Source organism: Macrobrachium nipponense, chromosome 22 (genome assembly GCF_015104395.2).
Source record: "Macrobrachium nipponense isolate FS-2020 chromosome 22, ASM1510439v2, whole genome shotgun sequence".
Lineage (NCBI taxonomy): Eukaryota > Metazoa > Arthropoda > Malacostraca > Decapoda > Palaemonidae > Macrobrachium > Macrobrachium nipponense.
This window is the reverse complement of record NC_087213.1, coordinates 74067355-74093611: the sequence shown is the minus strand read 5'-3', so window position 1 is coordinate 74093611 and position 26257 is coordinate 74067355. Positions and strand designations below refer to the sequence as shown.

The 26257-nt window shown below is 43.7% G+C and overlaps 1 protein-coding gene across 1 annotated transcript in view; it reads left to right on the top strand.

Moving 5' to 3' along the window:
- Positions 1-7044: 7044 nt before the first annotated feature.
- The window catches only part of LOC135198807 (acylglycerol kinase, mitochondrial-like), a 120386-nt gene continuing 101173 nt past the window's right edge, over positions 7045-26257 (top strand). Inside the window, exon 1 of the mRNA XM_064226764.1 lies at positions 7045-7228. Within this exon, the coding sequence (XP_064082834.1) occupies positions 7119-7228 (110 nt within the window). The 5' untranslated portion in view covers positions 7045-7118. The remainder of the gene's footprint in view (positions 7229-26257) is intronic.

Sequence of the window (26257 nt, the reverse complement as noted above, 5' to 3'; positions counted from 1 at the left end):
CATACGGTAACATGATCTCATTGCGTTGACGGTGGAGTCCATTAATTAAATACAATAAAAAAAAATGCGCCCAAGTTTCCTGCGTGAACCTCTCAGCCACGGCCCATGAAACACTCAGCCGCGACCCATGAAACTGCGGTGGCCTGACGCATGACCATGGCTAACTTTAACCTTAAATACAATAAAAACTACAGAAGCTAGAGGGCTGCAATTTGGTATGTTTGATGATTGGATGGTGGATGATCAATATTTTAATTTGTAGCCCTCTAGCCTCAGTAGTTATTATTGTATTTAAGGTTAAAGTTAGCTATGGTAGTTTTTATGATCTGAGGGCGGACAGAAAAAAGTGCAGACGGACAGACAAAGGCGGCTCAATAGTTTTCTTTGCAGAAAACTAAAAAGGGTATCCCTATATTTTTTTTTACAATCATAACCAATCTTTTTTTTATTTTCCGTGCAAGTAACCTTTACGAATTTAGCAGTTTGCCGAAGCTTACTGAAGTTCACATCTGTTCATATATGACAGAAGTAATAATATTTTTACGTGAAGTAATGAATTTTGGTTTTCAAGTCGAAGAACTCATGGGAGACATCCGCTTACCTGTTTTGATGAGAAATTCGCAAAATTTTGAAGTGGAGGTAAGTTGAGTCACAGCATTCTCACCAACAGTGTCCGACTTCCCGTGCCCATCTGGCAGGTTCATATTGTTTGTTTGATTGATAAGGTCTGATTTCAGTCTTCTGTTTTGCCTGAATAGCAATGAAGACTCATTCCAGTCAGATTTTTTTATATCTCTCTTACGTAAGGAAATCCTTCATTCTTAAAACCGTTTCCTACTGCTCTGGTGTGATGGATATTGTCTGTAACGCTGGACGTCGCTTTTCTTCGACATAGCTTTCTGCAGTCTTAGCAGCGTACTTTGTAAACACCAAATTCAGTTTGCTCCCTGTTTGAATTTGCAATTATAACTGAACACCGTTAGTTTTGGGGTAAATTTGGAACGTGATGATAATAGCTTTCTCGTACGAGTAAGACGTTGGCCAATAGTATTAAATTTCCTTTTCAAGATTGATCATATTCAATGCCCTTTAAGAAAAGGAGGAAATTAACATTAGACATTAGGAATGTTGTCATGCCTTGTAAGCCCCACTCTTATGATAAACAGTTTTAGGGAGGACAAGCTACTGTTTTTTACCCTTTTCATTTCGAATTGAGTGCCAGACTAGCCCACGGAAGCTACTAATAGTACATGAGATTCGCTTATCTTTTTCAAGGGCTTTTCGGTGAAACCACTCAGGTGAAAGAAAGCGCAAGGGCTCCGTCTGCATTAAAATCATCATTGTAAAACCTTGCACATGCTGCTCACATTTAGTCTTTTCACTGCATATGTCAGGGGCTTTATAATGTTGTTGTACGCACGTTTCAGATTTTCGTATCGATTGCAATGAGCCGATCGGCTCTGCAGTAGAAAAAGTAACGATAAAGGCAACAGCAGCGACACCGTCAGCAGCACCTAACAGCAGTGTAGGAACGACAGTAGAAACTGCACTGATAGCAACGACACTAACGACATTATCTCCCGTAGGGTGTCAGTGTCGTCAGTGTACATCACGCAATGCACTGCTGGTATTATTATTAAGGTCCTTAGCAGCGTCCTTCTGCCCCCTAGCTGCAAACCCTTTTCATTCTTATTACTATAACTCCGTTCATATTCTCTCTTCCAACTCATTGGCTTTTGGGGATCTTTCCTAGGTAGAAATATCACTCCTATAATGCGTTTACTTGATTCTAGTGACTCCGTGATTTTCTTTCTATAGTTATAGAAGCGCTAAAAGGCCTGTTGGCTTCGGTGTTTGATCTCGGCCCATAAATTCATAAATCAATCAATCTGTTAAGACCTTGGGGAATCACTGTCTTGTTTTGTTTGGTTCATTTTTATAAGAAAAGACATCCACTCATTCCCTATATATTTTCTGGAAACGGGCGTTTGCGAGTTCACGGGCTGTCCATACTTATCACAGTGGCTGATCTAGAGCGATTATAGTGACCACGACCTTTTTAAATCCTTTTACGAATCATACAACCCTTAAACTCAGATGTGGCAACGCCTGGCAAAAAAAATTGCCATCTTCAGTTTTATTAATGAAACTGAGTTTTAACAAAGAATAGACGAAATACGATATATTCAAAATATCTGATAAAAAGAAAGCACTACGTTTCAAGAAATGGAAGCCATTTCAATAGACCTCATGAAGCTATTATGATTACCATTACCATAACATGAAAATTGGCACCGTATTATATCTATACAACCCACTATAAACGCACAATATATAGATAACATCACCCGAAAACCGGTGGCGCCCACTATAGCTATAGGAAAGATACGCTTTTGGCGTACATTTTATATTCCAGTTCTGGTTCCAGCATCAGTATCAGGAGTTAAATTGTCATCGTCATCCTCATCATCCATCAGCAGCAGCGACAACACCATAGGATAAAGAAAGAAACTACCGCGGGGAATATGGTAATTGTATTGGTTAAAGTAATCTCCCTCAAGGTTCTGCCGTACAAAATGCCGACTAATTATACCCCTCCACATAGCCTTGAGTCAGCACAAAAGGATATTCTCTCTCTTCTCTCTCTCTCTCTCTCTCTCTCTCTCTCTCTCTCTCTCTCTCTGGTGTCTTAAGCGAAATAGTTAAAACAGGTTTAACATAAAGGGTATCGGTGGTACGGCTTCATTCATCCAAGTATCGGTTTTAGTTTCTCTTAAATTCCCTCATATGAATTTATTTATCACCTTTTCCTATAACTTGTGTGTCTCTCCGCAGGCTTATGTCGCTTCGGGGCCTTCTCGGGTTAGAGAGTCCGTGGTTGACTCTGTCCATAATGGTTTTCAGCTGAAGATTTACAGAAGGAGAGAAACAAGTTTAAACCAGTCATTGGAAGCAAGGTCAAGCATACCGAGAAATACGCAAGCGATGAGTAGCACAGTAAGAAAGAAGACCATAAACTCGGCAATATTGCATTGCCTAATTAGCCCATAAAAACTACCCTTTAGCGCAGTCTTCTACATCTGGTCCCACTTCGCCGAAGGCGCTCAGCAGAACACGCTCGCTTATTCTTCACGTACACATATTTGCAAGGACGTTCTGAGAACCATGCCACACGTAGGTACCATTTGACTTGCCCTTACTCCCGTAGGGGGATAGTGCAGTCAGTGCACCGGATTTCTAATGGTTCTTTTCCAGCGTGCCTTCGGCCCCTAGCTGCAACCCCCTTTAGTTCCTTTTACTGTACTTCCTTTCATATTCTCTTTCTTCCATCTTACTTTCCACCCTCTCCTAACAATTGACTCTTAGTGAAGCTCTTGTTACACCTATAAAGTCTTTTTACAGTCAATTTCCGTTTCAGCGCTGATAACCTCATACAAACAAACAAGAAATTCGTTTTGAGTCCCAATGTCTTCCATCTTCAGGCACTTTAATTCGCCATAAGACAGTCAACACTGGCAGTTACCACTCATCCATAGTTTTCCTGTTTTATTAAATATGCTCCATGTTTCCATTTAAAAACGCCGTCAAACTCTTTCACCAATTTCGTCGATTTCTCTTCACTATCCCTCACGGTAAAATACTATTTGCAAACACTATATTCATACAACTCTATCATAATCTATCTCACGTAAAAGTTGGGGAGGTCTTCCTTCCATCTTACGTTCCGCCCTCTTATGATAATTGTTTATTTGTGTAATTGCGAGGTTTTCCTCGTGTTACACCTTTCAAACAGTTTACTGTCAATTTCCGTAGCAGTGCTGAATGACCTCATAGGTCCCAGTGCTTGGCATTTGGTGTAAATTTTATATTCAATTAAATTCGGTACGATAAAATAAAAGTGTTGTAGCTCATGACTTGGAACATGTAGTAAAAATGTCGTTTTTACACACGAAAAAACTGCAGCGGGCTCCCTCACATACAAAAGTATTGGGCTAGAATAAGGAAAAAGTAAAAAGGGTTAAATCATTTCGTGATCTTATGTGAGAGAGAGAGAAGTTTAGGAAGCGCCGATGAAGAGGCAAACTATCCTTAATTACCCTACTACTACGATCGTGATGCACTTGCACCATAAGTGACCACAGATCTGCCTTTGATTATCCTTGGGGACTTCAATGGGCATTCGGGTTTCATAGGGACACAAGAACTTGGCCAAAATAGAAAATACGTTATGGACCTAAAGAAAAAATATAACCTAACGCTATTAAATGGAGATCCCAGCTACAAAGGAGAGATGACGTGAAATAGAGGGGATCAGAACTGCTCTATAGACTTTGGCCTAGTCAACCAAAATCTGTACAAAAACTACGAATGTATGGAGATAGATGACGGAAAGTGTGAATATGACCTAAAAGACCACCACCTCATAAAAGTCCAATTCATAATTAACACAGAAGTAAGAAAACATAAAAAATGAAACAAAGGAAATCAGATGTCTGATAATAACAGAAGAGTCCACCAGGAAATACCTTGAATATATAGAATGTAAACTAAGCCAACAAGACACGAAATCTAACCCAGCTGGAGGAAACAATGAGTGAAGCAAACTCAAATAACCTAGAGAAGATAATAAAAAGAAGACTAAAGCGAGAAGAAATAGAACCAGTATGGGTCACCAAAGAAATAAAGAAGGATGTATAACAAATTAAAAAGGAAAGCCATAAGAATAGAAGAAAAGAGATACTGTGAAGAAGCATATCATAGACAAAAACAAAAACCACAGATAACAATAAAGAAAATAGGAAAAGGTTAGAAATGAGATAATGAATGATAAAAACCTAGGAATATATAGACACGCTGAGAGGAAAGACCAACTCAGAAAAAGAATGGATAAGTTATACGACGAAAGTAAGCAAGAGATTAAGGAAAGAGCTGGTAAAATTCTGGTAAACAATATACCAAAAAGAAGAAAATAAAAATAGGAGAGATAAGGAGTGAAAGCAAGAAAGAACAGTATAAACATGACAGAAGAAATAATGAAAATATTATGGCAGCATATGATGTAACATATCTTTAAGAGAACACATGGATGGAGTGTATGACCTAACAAAGACAGAAATTAAACCAATGGAAGAAGTCAGTGTAACTGAAGAAGATATAAAAAATCAACTGGAGAAAATGAAGGCAAATAAAGCACCAGGGCCAGACGGAATGAAGCCAGTTCTGTTCAAACTATTCTTACAAAGTACCAACCTTCAAAAAGAATTGGCAGAAGTTTAAACAATATACTGAAAGGCAGGAAAACACAGAAAAGCTGGTTTAAGTAAAAGACAACACTTACACCCAATAAACAACACCCCACAGTAAAAGATCTTAGGCCAGTTGCACTAACAAATGTATCATAGAATTTTCATGGGGATCCTGAAAACCAAAATAGAAAAGCATATTAGAGATAGAAGAAAAATGAATGAACTGCAATCAGGCTTTACTGCACAAAGGAGGGGAATTGATAATTTATATATCTTGCAATACTGCATACAAGAAACGTACAGGAAAGGACCCATTATCTATTGTATCAATAGACTTCCAAAAAGCATCTGACTTCGTTAATAGAAAAAAGCTCATAGAGGTCATGATGAAATATAGGCTGCATGCAGAGGTAATAAGCGCAGTGGCAAAGGTTACAAATGATGTAACAAGTCTATACCTTAACAATATAGAACAAAATTAGCTAAATGTAGCTAATGGAATAAGAGAGGGATGCAATGGCGCAACCATATTCTTTCTACTAATAAGGTACCTGATAATAGAAAAACTAGAAAGTACAACAGAAGGTTTTAGAAATTAAGTTAAAGGATAGTGGCACTATTATATGCAGATGATGGATTAATACTAGGACACACCCTTGAAGAAATAACAAAAACAATAAAAACCCTTATGGAAATAGCGAGCGAATGTGGCTTAAACATAAACAAAGACAGGAGTAATAGGTATATTAATACACAACGACTGGTATAGTGTCGACGATGTGGAAAATATGGAGCATATAGAATGAATAAAAATAGTTAATCAGATTAAATATCTAGGAGTGACAATCAACAACATGTAAGACTGCTTCATAGAACAGATAAAAAGGGTCCAAATTAAAGGAAAGCAGATGGCAAATATGGCCAATGCAGTCATCAATAAAAGCTGTAGCAGTGTAAAAATAGGAAAATTGTGTTGGAAAGGATTAGTGATGCCATCCTTCATGTATACCATGGAGGTCATGAAACTTGACAAGAAAACCATAAATGAATTTCAGATGGACAATCAAGTATATAGAACAATTTTGAAAGCGCCAAATTACACGGCAAGTTGTGCGATAAGATTTTAAATAAGGGGAGGGGCCGCTCAAGAGATATGAAGAATAAACTATTCTACCTGAAACATACATTTGATAGTGGTAGAAATAGGCTCCTATATGAGATAACCATGGATCAGTATGAAAACAAGAAAACCCCCTGGATAATACAAGTAAAAAAATACATGAAAGAACTAAACATAAACTTAAGTAAAACTGAAGCAGTTAAGAGAAATAATAAACAACTGGGACAGAAAAACATGGCATAAAGAAATGAATGAAAAGACAACATCAAAATCTACAGAAAATATAAAAAAACAAGAGAAGAAATCTGATATGACAACACTGAAAAACAATGCTGATCAGTATGGCCAGACTAGGTACACAAGGATTAAATGATAAAACTGGGATAAAAGGAGAAAATATAAATTGTTTGTGCTGTGAGGAAAAAAAAAATGAAAATTTAGAACATTTCTTTCTTTACTCTCCAGCATACGATGAGATTAGAAATAGATGTAGTTTTGTGCTGCAACCATATCAGGAAAATAAAGAGGCATAGGTAGCTAATATACCCTTATTGATCGATCTACTGAAGGAGGAAGTAGAAAATAGGAGATAATTTCCAAAGGTACTTTGTTATTTCGAGAGAAGAAACAAAGGAGGAATAAAAACAAGCAAAGGTGCCGTTTCAAAGACTTATGCCACCTACTACTACTACTGGTAACCGTATGTAAACTAGTCTGGCTATTTGGCCGGTCGTAGGCCTACAGTCGTCAAAATGTCAAAAATAGTGAAGTTTTTCGGAGTTCTTCGGCGCAATCCGAAGAAAACGATATTCTTTTCTGCGGTACTCGGCTTTGGAATTAATTTTACCAACAATAAACTTGAGTAAGTATCTCAATAGGTAGGTAGGTAGGTATGTAGCTCATACCTACCTACTAGGTAGTAGAATGTCGTCGCCTGTTAAAACTTGGGTACCTAGGTAGTAGGCAACGTACCTTAGGTATTTTGGAGAAATCACGGACAGTTGTAAGTTCAAAGATAAGATAAACCGATTTCAACAGTCCCGACCGTTGGAATAGGGAGGGCACTGGCCAAGGACCCCCACAATGCTAGCCTGCCAACCTAACTCTACCTAGGATGTCATGCTCAGACCTTTATGGGGGTAAAGACCCCCATCCTTCCCTATTTTTTAACGAAGTGAATATTGTCACCGTGCGGTGAAAATAATTTTAATACTTATTCTCACCGCACGCTGAGTGAGACAGTAGGGAGGGGAGGGAGAAATGGGTGGTGATGGGTTATTGGGTGGGGGTCGGGGGCGATGATGGTTCCTGTACTAGGACTTCACCCCAAATCACTTCTTGGTAGATCTAGGGTACTAATCTGCGGCAGCGTAGACTATGGCAGTTGTGGTTTTTCTATGCAGTTTTACCCCCTGAACAAGAATTTTAACTAATATTTATTCGGACGACTGTAATTAACTCCCAGGGGCCAGTACTAAACACGGTGAAATACATTGTACACCCCAATCCTTATTGGAAGTCGTATCCGCGGTTACGTTCCTTGCAGTGGTAATTCTACAGAATAGTTCCCCACGGACTGCAAGAAACATAACCGCGGATACGACATCCACAAGGGATTGGGGCGTCCAATGAATTTTGCTGTGTTTAGTACTGGGCCCTGGGGGTTAATTACAGTCGTCTGAATAAATGTTAGTTAAAATTCTTGTTCAGGAGGTAAAACTGCATAGAAAAACCACTACTGCCATAGTCTACGCCGCAGCGGATTAGTACCCTAGATCTACCCACTTCTTTTTGTTATGGTAAAATAATCCCCACTTCCCACCTCTCTCTCTTTCTCTCTCTCTGCTTGTTTTTGCCTCGATCCAACAGAACATCATGTTGCACATGTCACTGGGTTTTGCTTTAGACCAGTTCCTCACTGGACGAGTGGTTTTCGCGCTCAGCTGCCAATCTGGTGGTCCGCAGTTCGAATCCCGGCTCGGCCAACGCAGAATCAGAGGAATTTATTTCTGGTGATAGAAATTCATTTCTCAATATAGTGTGGTTTTCGGATCCCACAATAAGCTGTAGGTCCCGTTGCTAAATGACCAATTAGTCCCTAGCCACGTAAAAATATTTAATCCTTCGGGCCAGCCCTAGGAGAGCTGTTAATCAGCTCAGAGGTTTGTTAAAACTAAGATATACTTAACTTATCTTTGTTTTAGACTAAAAAATTATCTTTATCACATAGTCGTTTTACGTGATGGTGGCATTTTATGATATATGAGACATTCATTACATATATTTATATAATAAAATGCTTTGGACATTAAGCTCAGTTAGATGTGAATGAAGTACATACTACAAACTTTTTTAAAGGATTAGAATGAATTTACATGGAAGCTGGTGCAACAGTATACCTACTTTTAAAAATCCCAGGAAAATACATATATATATATATATATATATATATATATATATATATATATATATACAGTAAGTCCTCGGGTTACGCCGGTCTCGACTTACAATGTTTCGTGGTCACGAACGCGCCCCCATAAAAATATAAAAAATAACATTTTGCGTCGTTCCGCGGTTTAGCGTCGTAAGCGACGTAAACAAACGCGAACTAGTTCCGGGCGCACGGCGGAAGAATACGCTTTGTGGGGGAGAGGACGGCGTCGCTTCGCTACGCTCATTCCTCGCCCATACGCCATTTTGGTTGTTTACACTGCCTCTCTCTCCCTCGTGTTGTATCGTTTTTGTAACTTTTTGCTCCCAAGCGCAAGGCGGACTCTTCTGATGGTAGTGCATCGAAGAAAAGAAAGGCCATCACCATGGAAATTAAAGTGGACATTATAAAGCAATCTGAGAAGGGAGAAACGCCAACAAACATTGGCCGCTCGCTTGGCCTTAGCCGTTCGACCGTTGCTACCATTATCAAAGATAAAGAGCGCATCATTGAACATGTGAAAGGATCTGCTCCTATGAAAGCGACAGTGATAACTAAGCAGCGTAGTGGTCTAATAATTGAAATGGAAAGGTTATTGGTGCTTTGGTTGGAAGACCAAAATCAACGGCGTATCCCAGTCAGCCTTATGGTGATTCAGGAGAAGGCGAAAAGATTGTTTGAAGCGTTGAAAAAAGAAAAGGGGGAGGGAAGTGAAAGTGAAGAGTTTGTGGCTAGTAGGGGTTGGTTTATGCGATTTAAGGCTCGGGCCAATTACCATAACCTTAAAGTGCAAGGTGAAGCTGCTAGTGGGGATGAGAAAGCAGCGAGTGAATTTCCTAAAGCGTTGTCTGAGATAATTAAGGAGGGGGGTTATTCTGCTCAGCAAGTGTTTAACGTAGACGAGACAGGTTTGTTTTGGAAGCGTATGCCTAACCGCACTTACATCGCCAAGGAGGAGAAGTCAGCACGCGGTCATAAAGCCAGCAAGGAGAGGCTAACTTTACTTCTTGGGGGTAATGCAGCTGGCGACTTCAAACTGAAGCCCTTGTTGGTGTATCAGGCTGAAAATCCAAGGGCACTCAAGGGCATTTGGAAGGGTCAACTACCAGTAATTTGGAAGTCCAACAAGAAGGCATGGGTGACACTTGCAGTGTTTGAGGACTTGTTCGTAAACCATTTTGTTCCAAGTGTGGAGCGGTATTGCGCCTCCAAGGGTATCCCCTTTAAGGTGTTGCTAGTGCTGGACAATGCCCCTGGACACCCTGCCCAGCTGGGAGACTTCAACCCTAATGTCAAGGTGGTTTACCTTCCACCTAATACCACGGCCCTTTTACAGCCTATGGACCAAGGAGTGATTGCTTCGTTCAAGGCCTACTACCTACGAAGGACAATTGCTTGGCTTTACAGGCAACTGAAACCAAGAAGGACTTGACTCTGAAGGACTTTTGGAAATCCTACAACATCCTTGATGCTGTAAAGAACATTGCTGATTCCTGGGAGGAGGTTAAGCAAACAAACATGAATGGTGTCTGGAAGAAAATTTGTCCTCAATTTGTGAATGATTTCCATGGGTTTGAGGACACAGTTCAGCAAGTTGTCAAGAACGTTGTTGCCCTGAGTAAGGAAATCAATTTGGAGATGGAGGTTGATGATGTTACAGAGCTGCTGGAATCTCATGGCGAGGAGTTATCTGCTGAGGACCTGATACAACTGGAGAAGCAGATGATAGAGGAAGAAGAAGAAGCACCCACCCCAGAGCCTAAGGCTTTCACAAGGCAGGACTTGGCAAGAGGTTTTGCAGAGTTGCAGCAAGCATTGTCAACTTTTGAGGCTCAGGATCCCAACTTGGACAGGTTCACTAGGGTTTCCAGAGGCATCAAGGATTTGATGCAGTGTTACAAGGAGATTTTGGATGAAAAGAGGTTGCTCTCTGTTCAGACTAACCTGGAGCAGTATTTTAAGAAGGTAGAGATCCTGTACCCTCTACCTCAGCTGCCTCTGCTAATCCAGACTCGCCTGCCCCACAATCTCCAGCACCTTCTGAATGTTCTGCTAACCCAGACTCGCCTGCCCCACAATCTCCAGCACCTTCTGAATGTTCTGCTAACCCAGACTCACCTGCCCCAGCATCTCCAGCACCTTCTGTAGGTTCTGCCTCACCTAAAGACTCACCGTGCCCCAGCATCTCCGAGTAGTATGTTCTGCCTCACCTCAAGAATCACCTCACTCAGCATCTCCAGCATCTTCTGGAGGTTCTTTTCTCTTCACTAACCTCCCCGCCAGTCTCTCCAGCACTGCAGCTTCCTCTCCAGTGTGCAAGCCAATCAAATTAATAAAGGTAAGGAATTGTTCTCTCGTTGTTATTGATAGGTATTTACATTAAATCATGTGGTATTTTTTAATGTTCTGACTTACGCTGAAAATCGTTTTACGACGCATCTTAAGAACGGATCAACGTCGTAACTCGAGGACCCCCACCCCCTGTATAGTATATATATATATAGATATATATGATATATATATATATAGATAGATATAGATATATATATATATATATATATCAGATATATAGGTGATATATATATATATATATATATATATATATATATATATATATATATATATATATATATATATATATATATATATATATATATATATATATATATATGATATATATATATTTATATTTATATATATATATATATATATATATATATATATATATATATATATATATATATATATATATATATATATATTCTATATATATAGATATATATATATATATATATAAATATGTATATATATAGATATATATATATAAAGATAAATGCCACAAAGGAAAATTAAACGAAGGAGTCTGCGAGATCTTTCGACTTAAAAGCCCTTTACTGAAGCAGTATCTGCTTCAGTAAAGGGCTTTTAAGTCGAAAGATCTCGCAGGACTCCTTTCGTTTATTTTTCTCCTTCGTGGCATTTATCTTTATTTATGGATTTATCACGTTCCTAACTTTCGTATTCTGTATACATAAATATAAAATAATAAAATATGGAGATTATATAATATACTATATATTAGTATATATAGATATATATAGATATTATATAAATATTACAGATATATAGACAATATATAGATATAGATAGAGATATATAAAGAAATATATATATATAATATATATATATATATATATATATATATAAAAGATGTATAGATATAGATATATAGGAGATATATATATATATATAAGATATATAGAGATAGATATATATATAGAAGAGATATAGAGATATATATATATATATATATATAGATATAGATAAATCAAAGATAAATATGTATATATTATAGATATATATATAAGATATATATATATATATATATATATAAATTATATATATATAGATATATATAGATATAATATATATCATATATATATAAATATAAATATATATATATATCTATAGATATATATATATATATATATATATACTATATATATATAATATATATATATGATGATATATATAATATATATATCTATATATATATAATAATATATATATATATTATATTATATATATATCTATATAATTAATCATATATATCCAGGTGGTTTGAAGAGGTAAAAGCATGTCTTTCACAAGTATCGGTTATTAACACCCGACGTTTGTTTCACATCACATGATGCATCCTCAAGGCTGGAAATTATATATTAAGAATACTAAAATTATCACTCACTCATAAAAAATCTAAAAAAAGCACAACAGATATTTTGACATTTACAATACAAATTAAAACGAGAAACTTGAAAGGATCACCTACCAAGGTAAGAGATAAAAAAGTGACTAAAAATAAAAAAGGCAGAGAAAATAACATAAGAAGATGACTAAACAGAACGTGGAGAGTAAACAAACAGGCAGTTATGCTAAAAACAGTTGTGTGGACGACGATTGGGTATTTAGTGTTGGTACACTGGTCTTAATAAGAAGGGACTCCAGCACCATCAACTCGTCGTCTCTACTTGCTGATCCAATAATCTTAAAATCATTGATGTCCAAGCGGGCACCACAAATGTGAGAGTGATTCCGAATATTAGATAATTCGGGATTGGACAATCTGCATCCTGTCCTAAAGCTGACACCTTGATGGGAGCAGAAACGGACCTTGAGAAGCCTCCTTGTACATCCAACGTAGGTTCCCAGACTACATCTGGGACAGGTATATTTATAAACAATGTTGGATGTCAAGGAAGGGCTCAGTCCGTCCTTCACTCTGAAAAAAAGAAGGTATACTTAGAGGATTTCGTGGGATCAACTTCAATTAACTGCTGGCAGTTCGTTATGAATTAAATTCATGAATTTCTTTTTAAAGCTTTTATCGTGAAGGAAAGGGAACTTAGCATAAATACATAACTTTGGAGCGGTATATATGGGAATAGGCGGTTTCATTTTAGTGGTTAGGAGCTTATTAAGGACTCTATGGAAATAATGGGATGGAAAACAATTACTGCGGAAGAAATTTGCCAAAAACTCCACTTCTTTATGAAAAGCTGACCAGGTGGAAGTCAGAGAGTATGCCCTGTGGAGGAGGGTAGAGAGAGAATCGGGCTCCTCAACAGCCCTTTCGAGGGAGCTCCTCAGCCAGACCCTCTTTTAAGAAGAGAGGAGTGCAGAAGAGAGGTAGGTCTTCCTTCAGACCTATCAAGAGAGCGAAATGAGACAACAGTCCTTCAAGCACCGGTAGGAGCCAGACTTCGGAAATTTTCCAAAGAATGGACTCGGAGACAGGCAGAAATTTGGTCCCTTTCCGTGGTAACAAAGGGATATATGATCCCCTTTCGAGACAGACCTCCCTTGACTACGAACCCGAGGGAACTGTCAGCCCAATACAGGGACCCTGCCAAGAAAGAAGCATTATTGCAACTGGTAGAACAGATGTTGCAAAAGGAGGCCATCGAAGTGGTTCGGGATCCGCATTCCCGAGGATTCTACAACCGTCTTTTTCTGGTTCCGAAATCCTCGGGAGGGTGGAGACCGGTCTTGGATGTGAGCGCATTGAACCGATTTGTGGAGAACACAAAGTTCTCTATGGAAACATCAAAATCGGTTCTTGCGGCTCTTCGTCCAGGAGATTGGATGGTCTCCTTAGATCTACAAGATGCATACTTTCATGTCCCCCTGCATCCATCATCGAAGAAATATCTCCGATTCATGATGCAGGGGAAAGTATACCAATTCAGAGCCCTATGCTTCGGCTTTTCTACGGCCCCTCAAGTGTTCACGAGGCTAATGATGAATGTTGTGAGATGGCTACATCTAGAGGGGATAAATATATCCCTTTATCTGGACGATTGGCTAATAAGAGCAAAATCGGAAATTCAGTGCTTGAAGGACTTGGAGAAGACTTTGAACTTGACAAAATCTCTGGGACTGCTCGTGAACCTCGAGAAATCACAATTGAACCCCAGACAGAACATAGTCTATCTGGGGATACAGATGGCATTCTCGGGGTTTTCGGGCGTTTCCATCTCAAGACGAATTACTCGAGGCTTAGAAAAGATCTCGAACTTCTTAGGAAAGAACGGACCTCGGCGAGGGAATGGCTCAGTCTGCTGGGCACCCTTTCCTCGTTAGAGCAGTTCATTTCCCTAGGAAGATTAAATCTCAGACCTCTGCAATTTTATCTAAAGAGGATGTGGAGTCAAAAGACAGGAGACTTGTCAGACGGTTTTTCCCATCCAACAGGGGATAAAATCCGACCTAAAGTGGTGGTTAACCCCATTAACAAGGAACGAAGGGGGGTTGTCCCTCTTGATTCGGAACCCTCACCGAGTGTTGTTTTCCGATGCCTCGGAAAACAGGTTGGGGAGGGGGCAAACACTGGGTCCAAAGGAAGTAGCAGGTATTTGGACCAGACAACAAACTACTCTGCACATCAATGCGACAAGGAACTCCTGGCAATTCATCTAGCCCTGGAATACTTCGAAGCGGAAGTCAGAGGGGTGGTAGTTCAAGTCAATTCCGACAACACCACAGCTCTGGCTTACATCCGGAATCAAGGGGGCACTCACTCTTTCTCTCTGAACGAAATAGCTCTATTAACCTGGACAGAGGAACGGGGCATTATTCTGCGTACAAGGTTTGTCCAAGGGAGTAAAAAACTAAGGGCAGACAGGTTGAGCAGAAAGAACCAGGTTCTCTCCCCGACAGAGTGGATGCTCCACTCAGGAGTCTGCAGACAAATATGGTCACTCTGGGGGAGACCCCAGATCGACCTGTTTGCCACGATCCTCTCCAGGAAAATAGACAACTTCTGCTCGCTAGAAGAAGATCCCAGAGCCACAGCGATCGATGCCTTCATCATGGATTGGTCAGGCATAGACGCATAACCTTTCCCCCATTCAAATTGCTGGGGGAAGTAGTAAGGAAATTTGTGGCATCGGAGGGAATGAGAATGACTCTAATTGCTCCCTTTTGGCCTTCCCGAATCTGGTTCACAGAGGTACTGGAATGGACGGTGGACTTCCCCAGATCTCATACCAGACAGGACAGATCTGCTCAGACAACCCACTTCGAGAGGTTCCACAAAAACATCCAAAGTCTCTCCGACTGCCTTTCGACTATCGAAAGACTGGTCAGAGCGAGAGGCTTTTCAAAGAAAGTGGCAACTTCAATTGCTAGAGCCCGCAGAGCCTCTACCCTGTGGGTCTACCAATCGAAGTGGGAAGTTTTCCGTAGATGGTGTAGGTCGAAGAAGCTGTCCTCTTCCAATACCTCTGTAACCGAAATCGCGGATTTTCTCCTCTTCTTAACCTCTTCATTACCGAAAGTTTGTTTGGAGGTACCTGGGTACCACCATTGAAGTCTACTATACCGCACCGGGTGCATAAAGGTGGTACGCATAGTACCACCAAAACCTCCTCTTTTCAGATAGGGACTTCCAATCATTCTGTAATTCGGTTTGAAGAGTTGGAGCAAAATAAACAGTATGACACGATGCCAGACGTATGATGAACCCCAAAAAATAGTATTATTACTGCTTATAGTCGTGTGTAGGTGACAGATGAACTGCGTCTCAACAAAAAATCTCAAAAACCAGACAAGCGTAACATGTAATAACTTCTACCAAGTAAAAAACAGTTGTATCATCATTTACTGTATTTATTTATTTATTCACTTATTACATTTTACAAATAAAAGATATGAACACCAGATAAATGAAGGTAGAAATAAAGCCTTATAGTAACTTTATATATAAAAAACCAAACCAGAGAAAAAGCAAAAAAGCGATTTTTTCTGAGGACAAGAAACTTGAAAAATTAGTTTAGATACCCCTAATGCCCCTAAAGTTGTTTTCTGTGATGAAACTAATCTTAGAAAACGTAGAAAATGACATCGCCCAATTTTTGAAAGATATACTATAAAATTTGCGATTTCCATATTTATTGGCGGGGCTTTCACTTTAGTTTTTGCTCTTTTTTTTGTTATTACGTGCTTATTTACTGTTCTATTTTGATAATACTTTATGTGCATGTTCCAGGTGCAATATACCAACATTCTGTAAGACCGAATTTCTATTCAAGACCGTAGTTTTCTCATCAACCACCAGTGTCCCCTTGTACAAGGGACACTTGAGTTTCACATTTTTTTTCATAAAATCATTTATTTTCCCTGTAGGATGATAAAACTAACAGAGAATATGCGTTATTATAGTGCTAATAATACCTGATAATTTCATTAGCCTGTCTTGATTAGTGTATTTTTGGCAAATATTTTTACGATGGGCACCCCTCCAAACTCGAGTCACTACCGAGAGATTCAGTTCGGCAGCGAACACAATGTTTACATTCTGCTCACCCACCCGGTAAAGAAGGGGTTAAAAGAAGAATCCAAATTGGCCGTATCAACTATCAAGGGATATAGGAGCATGCTCTCAGCTGTTTTAGAAAACAGAGGGCTGAATCTCGAGAATAATAAGGATCTTCATGATCTCATCAGGTCTTTCGAGACTACGAAATGAGATCGTCGATTCCCCGAGTTGGGAACCTGGACGTTGTCCTAAAGTTCTTGATGTCGGACAGGTTCGAACCTATAGATAAAATCTCATTCAGAGATCTTACTAGCAAAATGCATATTCCTGTTTGGCTCTCGCAACTGCTAAGAGGATCAGTGAATTGCATGCTTTGGACTCGGGTGGGATTTAGAAAAGACTCGGCTGTCATTTCTTTCCAGGATCTTTTCCTAGCAAAGAATGAGAACCCTTCTAAACCTTGGCCTAGAAGTTTCGAAGTCAAGGGACTCTCTTCTCTGGTAGGAAGAGAGTTGGATCGGTCCCCTTTGCCCAGTCAGGACCTTAAAATTTTATTTAGAAAAGAAGACACAGCTTCAGGGATGTCGACAAGGTCTTTGGTGTTCGGTAAGAAACCCCAAGAGACCTATGTCAAAGAACGCACTGGCATTCTTTGTCAGAAATGTGATTACCGAAGCTCATAGGAATTGCCAAGAGAGCTCTTTAAAGCTGCTGAGAGTGAAAGCTCACGAAGTCCGGGCTGTGGCAACTTCCCTTTCTTTTGCGAAGAATATGTCCATGAGAAACATTTTAGCAGCAACTTATTGGAGTGCAATTCAGTATGCATCCCACTATTTAAAGGATGTTAGAATAACATACGATAATGTTTCGCTCTTGGACCTTATGTATCAGACGGATACATGCTGGGAAATGGAGCAGACGCTGATCCTTAAATTTGTTTTTAATATTTTAATAATTAGTTTTAATATTGTTGTTGAGTTGTGGGTTGTTCGGGGATGACTCCTTTCAATCTTAGTACTAACCCCAATGAGGATCAGGTGATCGGGATTAGTGTCTTGCTCTATGATCATGCCAATAGGCAAGGTGTTTTGTCATGTAAGTGGATAGGACCCCATTGACAAAGATCCTAAGGTTCTGAAGCGTAAGTGGGTAAGACCCCTGTAACAGACCATCAAGAACTCTTAGCATGAGGTCATACTGCTGAGGCTCTTGAAGCGATACGGGCTCCTAGGCAGTAGCCATGAAGTCTTTCGCTAACACAGGTAGGAATCAAGGTTTTTAATTTTATTACCTACAACATATGTTGTTTCCTGTCTATTTCAGTAGATTAGCTGTCTCTTACCCTCCGCCAAAGGTGCCAATCAGCTAAGTATATATCTGACAGGTAAGTTGAATCCATAAAAATGTTATTGTCATGATACAATAAAGTTTTATGCATACTTACCTGGCAGATATATACGGTGTATGGCCCACCCGACCTCCCCTCAGGAGACAGGTGGAAGAGAAAATCTGTCTTAGAAAACGGGAATGAATCCTATTCCCGCCACCAGCGGCGGGGCGGTAGATCACCTGACCTACCTGTAGAGTGTGCCGCGAAATTCGAATTTCTATCGGGGACGACGGAGTCTATAGCTAAGTATATATCTGCCAGGTAAGTATGCATAAAACTTTATTGTATCATGACAATAACATTTTTGTATTCATAAGTGCTTGTTTGCTATGGATATGGAACCACAAGAGCCGGAGAGACCCCCTCACCCTCCCATCATCCGCAGATTGTGCCCTGGTGTTGGGGGCCATAAGTGTGGGGCCTTCCGATCATGTGTAGAGGTTGATCCTCCTGATTTTTGTGCTTGGTGTAGAGGGCGAGAATGCTCTCGCACCGAGACATGTGATACTTGTATTTTTTGGTCAGAGGAGCAGTGGGAGCGCTATGGAGGGAGGAAGAAGCCACGCAAGCCAGCCAATGAGTCGTAGGAGGGTTCTCCGGCTACGCCCTTGGTCAGGGACGTGTCTTCCTCTTTTCTCCCTCCATCTCAACTCCCTCGTATGGCTCCTTCCCATTCGGGGGAGGTTTCTCACTCCCTCTCCTCTCTCGATCAGTCGAGCGTGGGGGGGGGGGCGAGATACCCTGACATCCAGTTGTACTCGGGGTCCTCCATTTGCTCGGGCTGGAAAACTGTCGCGAGAGACCCCACTAACTTACCAGACTTTTCCTTCCTCAGACCTGCTGGCCATGGGGGACGATCTCGGACGGGCCTGGTACTCGCTGGGGCTGCAAGGGACACCGACGGTCCAGGGGCTGCTGAGTCACCTGGCAAGAGGGGCCTTGCCGGTAACACCCGGGCCGACCACCACGACTACCACGACAGTGTCCACACTGGGCTACGCTGCTCCGCCACACCTGGTGTACTCTCAGCACGTAGCCATGGTGACCCCGACAGCCGCTGTGCAGGCACCGCTGCCGGAGGTTTCGATGCCCGCTGTGACACTGCCACCTGGGTTTGCCACTCCTGCTACAGCCCCGGACTTCCGGTGTCCCAAGAGCTCTCCTCTAGACCTGCCTCCTGTGCAGAGGATGCTGCCGGTTCCTGCCCCGCCTCCTTTTCCTGAGTATGCTGCCGCTCCAGCCCTGGTACCAGTTCCTGCCGCCGTTGTTCCTGCCCGGACAGGTGCAGTCGGGCCCTGTTACTTCGGCAACTGCCCCGGCTCTGTCCTGGATGGAAGACCTGACGGTGGTGCTGAGGAAGCTGACGAAGAAGAAGAGGAGGAGGAAGGTGTCGTCTTCATCTTCATCGTCATCTGCCACCGTTTCCCCTTCAACTTCTAAGGCCCCACAGCTGAAGAAGAAGAAGGTTGCCTCCTCCCCCCTAAGAAGGCTCGTGCTGAGACTTCTAAGGGTCCGTCCCACTCCGGTGGGACCGTTGGGACTTCCGTCGGTCCTCCTGTTCCTTCGGTAACGGGGCCTGTCTCTCCTTCCGCAAGGAAGAAGAAGACGGGAACCGGAGGAGTGCTGGCTAACACCGGTACCTCCTCACCTGGCGCCAGAGGTTCTGCCTCGACGCCAGGTACCGTCTCGGCCTCTCATTCGTGAGAGTCACCGAGTGTACGGTCACCTGCGGGTGACCGAACAGCCAAGACCCAGGCATCCGAGTCCTCTCAGTGCCAGGATCCAGGCACGGAGCGGAAGACTGGTGGGGGTCGCTCAGGCGACTCTCACCAGACCAGCGATCGCTCTCGTGGCAACATGCTGGTACCCAGGGTTGACGCGATGGTCCTAGACGGCTCTCGGGCTGAGGCGAGGAAGTAGTCCCATCGGTCGCCAGAACCAGCCTCGGCTGGTCCAAGCGGCGTGACGCACCGTGAGGACAGGCCTCGCTCCCACCGCGACAGTGGACTCTGCAGGCCCCCTGACCGCCGCTCCTACCGGGACCGGGCAGAAAGGGGGACCAGCAGCAGCTCTTCTGACGCTCGGAACCGTCGCCGCTGTTCTCGGTCCAGCCGCTCGACCAGGCCTGCAGCCCGATCGCCACCGCGGGTTGGCGATCGCCTGCAGCCCCCTCAGCACACCGGTTCTGCCGGTGGGCGCGGGGGTAGCAACAGGTCTGCCTCTCCGATCCCTTCAACTTCCTCGGGCTTCACCGGGAAGAGCGAGGCGATCAGGAGTGATTGCGAGGGGCGCGCTCCTCGCGATCCTGCCACGACGCCCTACGAACCTGGCACGGTCCTCGGACCAACCAGATCGTACACGCAAGTGGCAGGAGGAGACCAGGAGGGGTCTGTCGTGGTTCTTCCTGTGGAAGGAGGAGGGTCTCGGGAGGCATTCTTGTTGGACGGGCTTGACGGTCCATCTCCACAGGATGCAGTCACTCCTGAGATCCAGAGGTCGTTCGCAGAGGTAATTGCGCTGATTCGTCAGCACAACGACCTCGGAGAAGAATCGCCGCTCCCACCTACCGAGCCCACATTGGGCTTGGAGTCATTCTGGGGACCTAAGAAGGAACCTAGGACGATGGTGGGCCTGCCGCGATCAGCCTTGGCTGACAGCATACTGAGCCAAGTGGACACTTGTCTCTGAACAGGAGGGTTCGCTTCGGTCCGGTAGGTCTGCCAAGCTCCTTCCTCCACCTCTACCGCGACAGAGGCGCTTCTACGTGCCTTCAGAGGACCCTCTGCCGCCCAAACAGGCTAACCCGGAGCTAGCCAGGCTAACTCTGTGGGTGTCTCTGCCGCATCTCCTGTCGGAGAACCTTTGGTTCTCGCAGCAGGAGGCACTTGCCTTGGAATCTACCGCAATGGCAGCATTCCAAGCAGTCTCATGGCTCGCCCTGTGGTCCTTCACAGTGTCGAAAACCACGGCCTCCTTGGGGAACATCACTCCTGAAGGGGACCCGGCTTTTGTGAGACCGTGCCAGTCTGGGGGTAGGGCCATCGCCTGCCTACCTAGCCCACCAGACGGCTAACCTGTGGGCCAACCTAGTTCTCCGGCGTAGAGACGCTGTTCTCACCCGAGTGACCAGGGCGGCTGGGCGTGAGGCGGCTCTGGGTCTTCGCAACGGATCGGTGCGGAGTTCCGCCTTTCTCTTCCCTAGAGAGATGGTCGACGCTGCTGTGGAACAGCGCGCACTGATGACAGTGACTGTCTTGTCCACCAGGCAGTCCCGAAGGTGGCTGGGCAACCTCGGACGACTGCGGCTAAGCCCAAGAGCTTAGCTAGCACTTCCTCTGCGGCCAAGACGGTCGCCTCGTCGAAGCTGAGAAGGACTGCCTTCAACTTCTGCTGTAAGGAGTGACCGCAACCAGCCCTCCTCCCAGTCCTTCTCTCGAGGAGGATCTGGGAAGAAGAAGTCAAAGAGAGGAGGGAAACGCTAGGGACGGCGTTCCCCCTCACCTGCTGTCAGAGGGGGGGGGGGGGGGGGGGGGGGGGGGGGGGGGAGCGGGCTGGCGAGCCATTGGGCAACATGGCAGCGCTGCGGTGCGGAGACCTGGATAGTAAACATCCTTCGGGAGGGATGTCTACTACCCTTCGAGTCTCGGCCACCCCTCACCTCCAACCTGGTCCATCTGCAAACCTACATACAGGTTTTCACGCGAGTGTTCACGCTGGTGTCGGCTTGGGCCCTCTCGGTAGGGATACGTCTCTTGAGGTATCTCGACGATTGGTTAGTCCTGGCGAGCTCCTGCTCGCAGTTGCTGCAGGACAGAGATCGACTCCTCGAATTCTACGCGATTTGGGAATCATAGTGAATTACGAGGAGTCAGATCTCGAGCCCAAGCAGAGCATGAAGTACCTGGGCATGCTGATCGACACTAGCAGGGCAAGTCTTCCCCGCAGATTTGCGGATCAGCAGGTTCAGGGAGGTAGCAAGACAGTTCCTGTCTCTACAGGAGCAACTAGCTCAGCTGTAGCAAGTCGTGATCGGCCACCTGTCGTCTCTCGAGAAGCTAGTCCCTCACGGGCGTCTTCACCTGCGGTCTCTTCAGTGGAGATTAAAGGAGTGTTGGTCACAGGTAAGGGACCCTCCCTTCTTCCCCGTGTCCCTCATGGAGGAGGTGAGGCTGCTGACTGCAGGTGTGTGGGACCATCGTGACAAGCACCTTCACATCAACGTCCTGGAGCTCTAAGCAGCGTTCCTCGCTCTCCAAGAGTTCAGGGACCGTCTGGTGGGACACTCGGTGGTGTTGATGAGCGACAACACCACAGTAGTGGCGTACGTCAACAAGCAGGGGGCCTAGTGTCCCTCCCGCTGCACCAGTTGACGTTGCAGGTGCACGAGTGGGCCGCGGCACACTCAGTAGAGCTGTCGGCCTGCTACATTCCAGGCAAGAGGAATGTGGTAGCCGACAAGCTCAGCCGTCAGGATCATGTGATGGGAACCGAATGGTCCCTTCATCCAGACGTGGCGGAAAGGCTTTTCAACCTGTGGGGCCGTCCAGTCGTGGATCTGTTCGCCACCCGGCACAACAGAAAACTCCAGGTTTTCTACTCGGTTGTGCCGGACCCATGGGCAGCTGCAGAGGACGCTCTTCAACATCTGTGGGACAACCTCTTCATCTACGCCTTTCCCCCGTTATGTCTGATTCGCAAAGTGATCAGCAGGGCGCTGATCACTGCGAACCTTCGGATGATCCTGGTGGCACCCAAATGACCTCAGGCTGTTTGGTACCCGGACTGCTGGCTCTGCTCGACGAAGCGCAGAGAGAGATTCCCCCCCGGCACAACCTCCTGTGCCAGCCACACGTAGAACGGACCACCAGTCGGTTCGGTCCCTGTCTTCACGGTTGGCTGTTATCTACCATCTCTTGCGAGCGAGAGGCTTTTCTCACAGCGCAGCAACAGAGATGGCTGGGTACCTCAGACAGTCCTCTGCAGCTGTATACCAGGGAAAGTGGGCCATCTTCTGTGGTTGGTGTCGTGGACAGGGTCTCTCTCCTCTCAGAGTCGCTATTCAGCAGGTAGCGGACTTCCTCATTTTCCTTCGCCGAGAGAAGCTCCTCTCCGTCTCCGCAGTTAGATACAGAGCTGCCCTGGCCTTAGTCCTTAAACTGCAAGGAGTGGATATCTCCTCCTTTGAGATCTCCCTCCTGATGAAGAGCTTCGAGAGGTCTTGCCCACCCAGGGAACTCAGGCCCCCGGGGTGGGATGTGACTTTCGTCCTTAGGAGTTTGACTAGAAGACCATTCGAGCCACTCCGAGAGTCGTCAGACAGGGATCTGACCCTCAAGACCCTCTTCCTGCTGGCCCTGGCATCGGCAAAGAGAGTAGGGAAACTTCATGGTCTTTCCTTCGACGTCAAGCATTCCAGGGGATGGGGATCCGTAACGCTTGATTTCATCCCGAACTTCGTAGCGAAGACTCAGAATCCTTCGGTCCCTGACGAATGGTTTGAGTCTTTCACAATTCCCTCCCTGAAGGACTTCACTGATAATGATGCGGATGAAATGCTGCTTTGTCCTGTGAGGGCGCTACGGCGCTATCTGAAGAGAACTCGACACCTCGGGCCTGAGTGTCGATGCCTCTTCGTTAGCACCGGGGTTACCAAGAAAGAAGTTTCCAAGAACACTTTCTTTCTGGCTGCGTGAGGTGGTCAGGAGAGCGTACGACACGGATGGTAGTGACGACACCTGTACCCTTCGTCCAAGAGCTCACGAAGTCAGAGGTATTGGTCCAACCCTTGCATTCCGCAAGAAATTCTCCCTTGCGCAGGTTCTGAAGGCAGGGGTTTGGGCCAACCAGACCACCTTCACTTCCTTCTACTTTCGGGATATTACCCACAGGTCCTTGGACACCTTTTCCTTGGGACCCGTGGTGGCTGCTCAACAGCATCGCATCCTTGTGTGACTGCGTGAATGGACAAGTGAAAGAGAGTGTGACCGGCTTCTCTTCCTCCTTCGTTCTTCCTCCCCTACCTGTAGGCAGAGGGCTGCGGTCGTCACTACACTGAACAGGGAGCAGATGCAGGTAAGCTACACAACTGAGCTCCATCCTATCCCTTTCAGTAGGGATAGGAGTATTTATCCACCACTCCCCAACAGGAAGGGGGTGTGGAAGCCAACAAGAGACAAACCCATGACTTCATTCTGGCTCTTGAAGTAGGAACTAGTTCTTGTGTTTTTGCTATTTATAAGAGGTACCCTTGCCTCCCTCTTATAAATTTGGTCCAGAAGTCTGACCACTGATCCTGGTGTGCACACCCTGATCAGCTGGGCAGAGGCTAGGATCCCTCCCTTTGCTCTTACGACCAGGGAGGGAACCAAGGTAGGACGAACACCAGTCTGTTCATAAGACTCAGATTCCACCCACCAATAAGTGAGTCTTCCTATTGTTAAAGGACCGAGTGTTTGTATGCGTATCGGAACAAATAACTATTTGTTGAAAATTGTATTTTCATACAATCAACTTACCTGTCAGATATATACATAGCTAAGACTCCGTCGTCCCCGACAGAAATTCAAATTTCGCGCCACTCGCTACAGGTAGGTCAGATGATCTACCGGCCTGCCCTGGGCGGCAGGACTAGGAACCATCCCCGTTTTCTATCATATTTTCTCTGTCGCCGGTGGTATCAACATTGTTGTTATTACCTCCTGACTTAGATTCATTTTTCAACCTTTGATCAACGTTTTTCGGCTTTTTGGTGACGTATTTGGATCGTGTTTTGGCATTCGCTACTGTGGACTGTTTTTGGAATAACTCTTTTGGATTTTTCTCAGTATGCTATTCTAATGTAGTGTGAGAGAATGTGTGTGAATGTAGGCTGCAGGGTGAGGATACCGAAAGCTTCGGTTGATCCTCACACTGTATGCCGGGAAATGTAGGGGGGGTTCAGTGTTCTGCTATTAATACTTGTAAGGAATGCGAGGGATTGAATGCAGAAGAGTGGAAAGACTTGACTTTCTTATTTGAAGAAGTTAGAGAGGGATAGAGTTAGACGGCTGAAAGGTGTGAGTTCAAGGCCTATTGAGCCTTTCACGGATAATTCTAATCCTACTGATGTAGATTCTCCCTATACAGGCGGCCCTCGGTTAGCGGCAGGGGTTCCGTTCCTGGCCACCGACGCCAAGCGATTTTCGACGCTGAGCGATTTTAAAGCCTACGGCCGCCGCACACCTTCTTTCGAAGCTCTAGACCAGTCAAAGGCGCTGTAATCCCACAACGGCGCAATAAGTAAAATTATATTTATGCAGTATAGTACTATAGAAATTACTGTAACAGTACATGTGGGTGTCTAAAAGTATGTAAAGATATAATAAAGTTTATACAGTGTACAGGTAGCTGTAGTGTTCAGGTTACGATCATTAGTCTACGATAGTTCGATTTTATGAGAGATCAATTTACAATGGTCTAACTTTATCCATCTTCTAGTTACATAAGTTCAATAACAGCAAAAGAGAATGATGAAAGTATGGTGTTAACGTTATACTCGTTGCGTGAACGTGTACAGCCATGAACAACCGAACGAGAAACTACTTTTTTTTTTTCTAAGTACAACCGAACTGGATAACATCTGTTTGGCTTGTATTTCGATCATCGTACTACAGTGCAACATTACCGTATTGTTATAAATGGCGTTATGTATAGAATAGAACTGAGATATCTTAATGTAATAACTTTATTCGCTATAGATCAGAGATCAATATAGATTAAAGATCAATCGGGAAATATACCGTTAAATTTAAACCTAGTTATAACTGAAGCTGAGAAAACTGTTCAAGCTGCTATGACTATTATCGTACATCGGCAAACAAGGATAAAACTGCAGTAAACGTCTGCCTCCATCACACAACTGTAGATAAAATTGTGGGATAAAATCATTTTAAAATCAAACTACTTGTGCTTGAAAGAACACATTTTAACTGTTGGTTTCACGCCGATATAAGATAAAATAGCGTAAAGTTCGTATTACGATGATATAAAGGATTACGTATTGCGAACGGAATCACGTAATTTTTTACGCAATAAACATGCCGCCAACGTAATCTGTTAACGAAAAAAAATAGTAGTTCACATTCACGAGACATATTCAATAAATATTTCCACCTAAAAACACGCTGTATATGGAAAAATAACTTTGTCTCATATAAGTCAAGTATATAGATATTCGTTTATGCTAACTAGAAGCAAAAGCATTCGCTCAGAATTG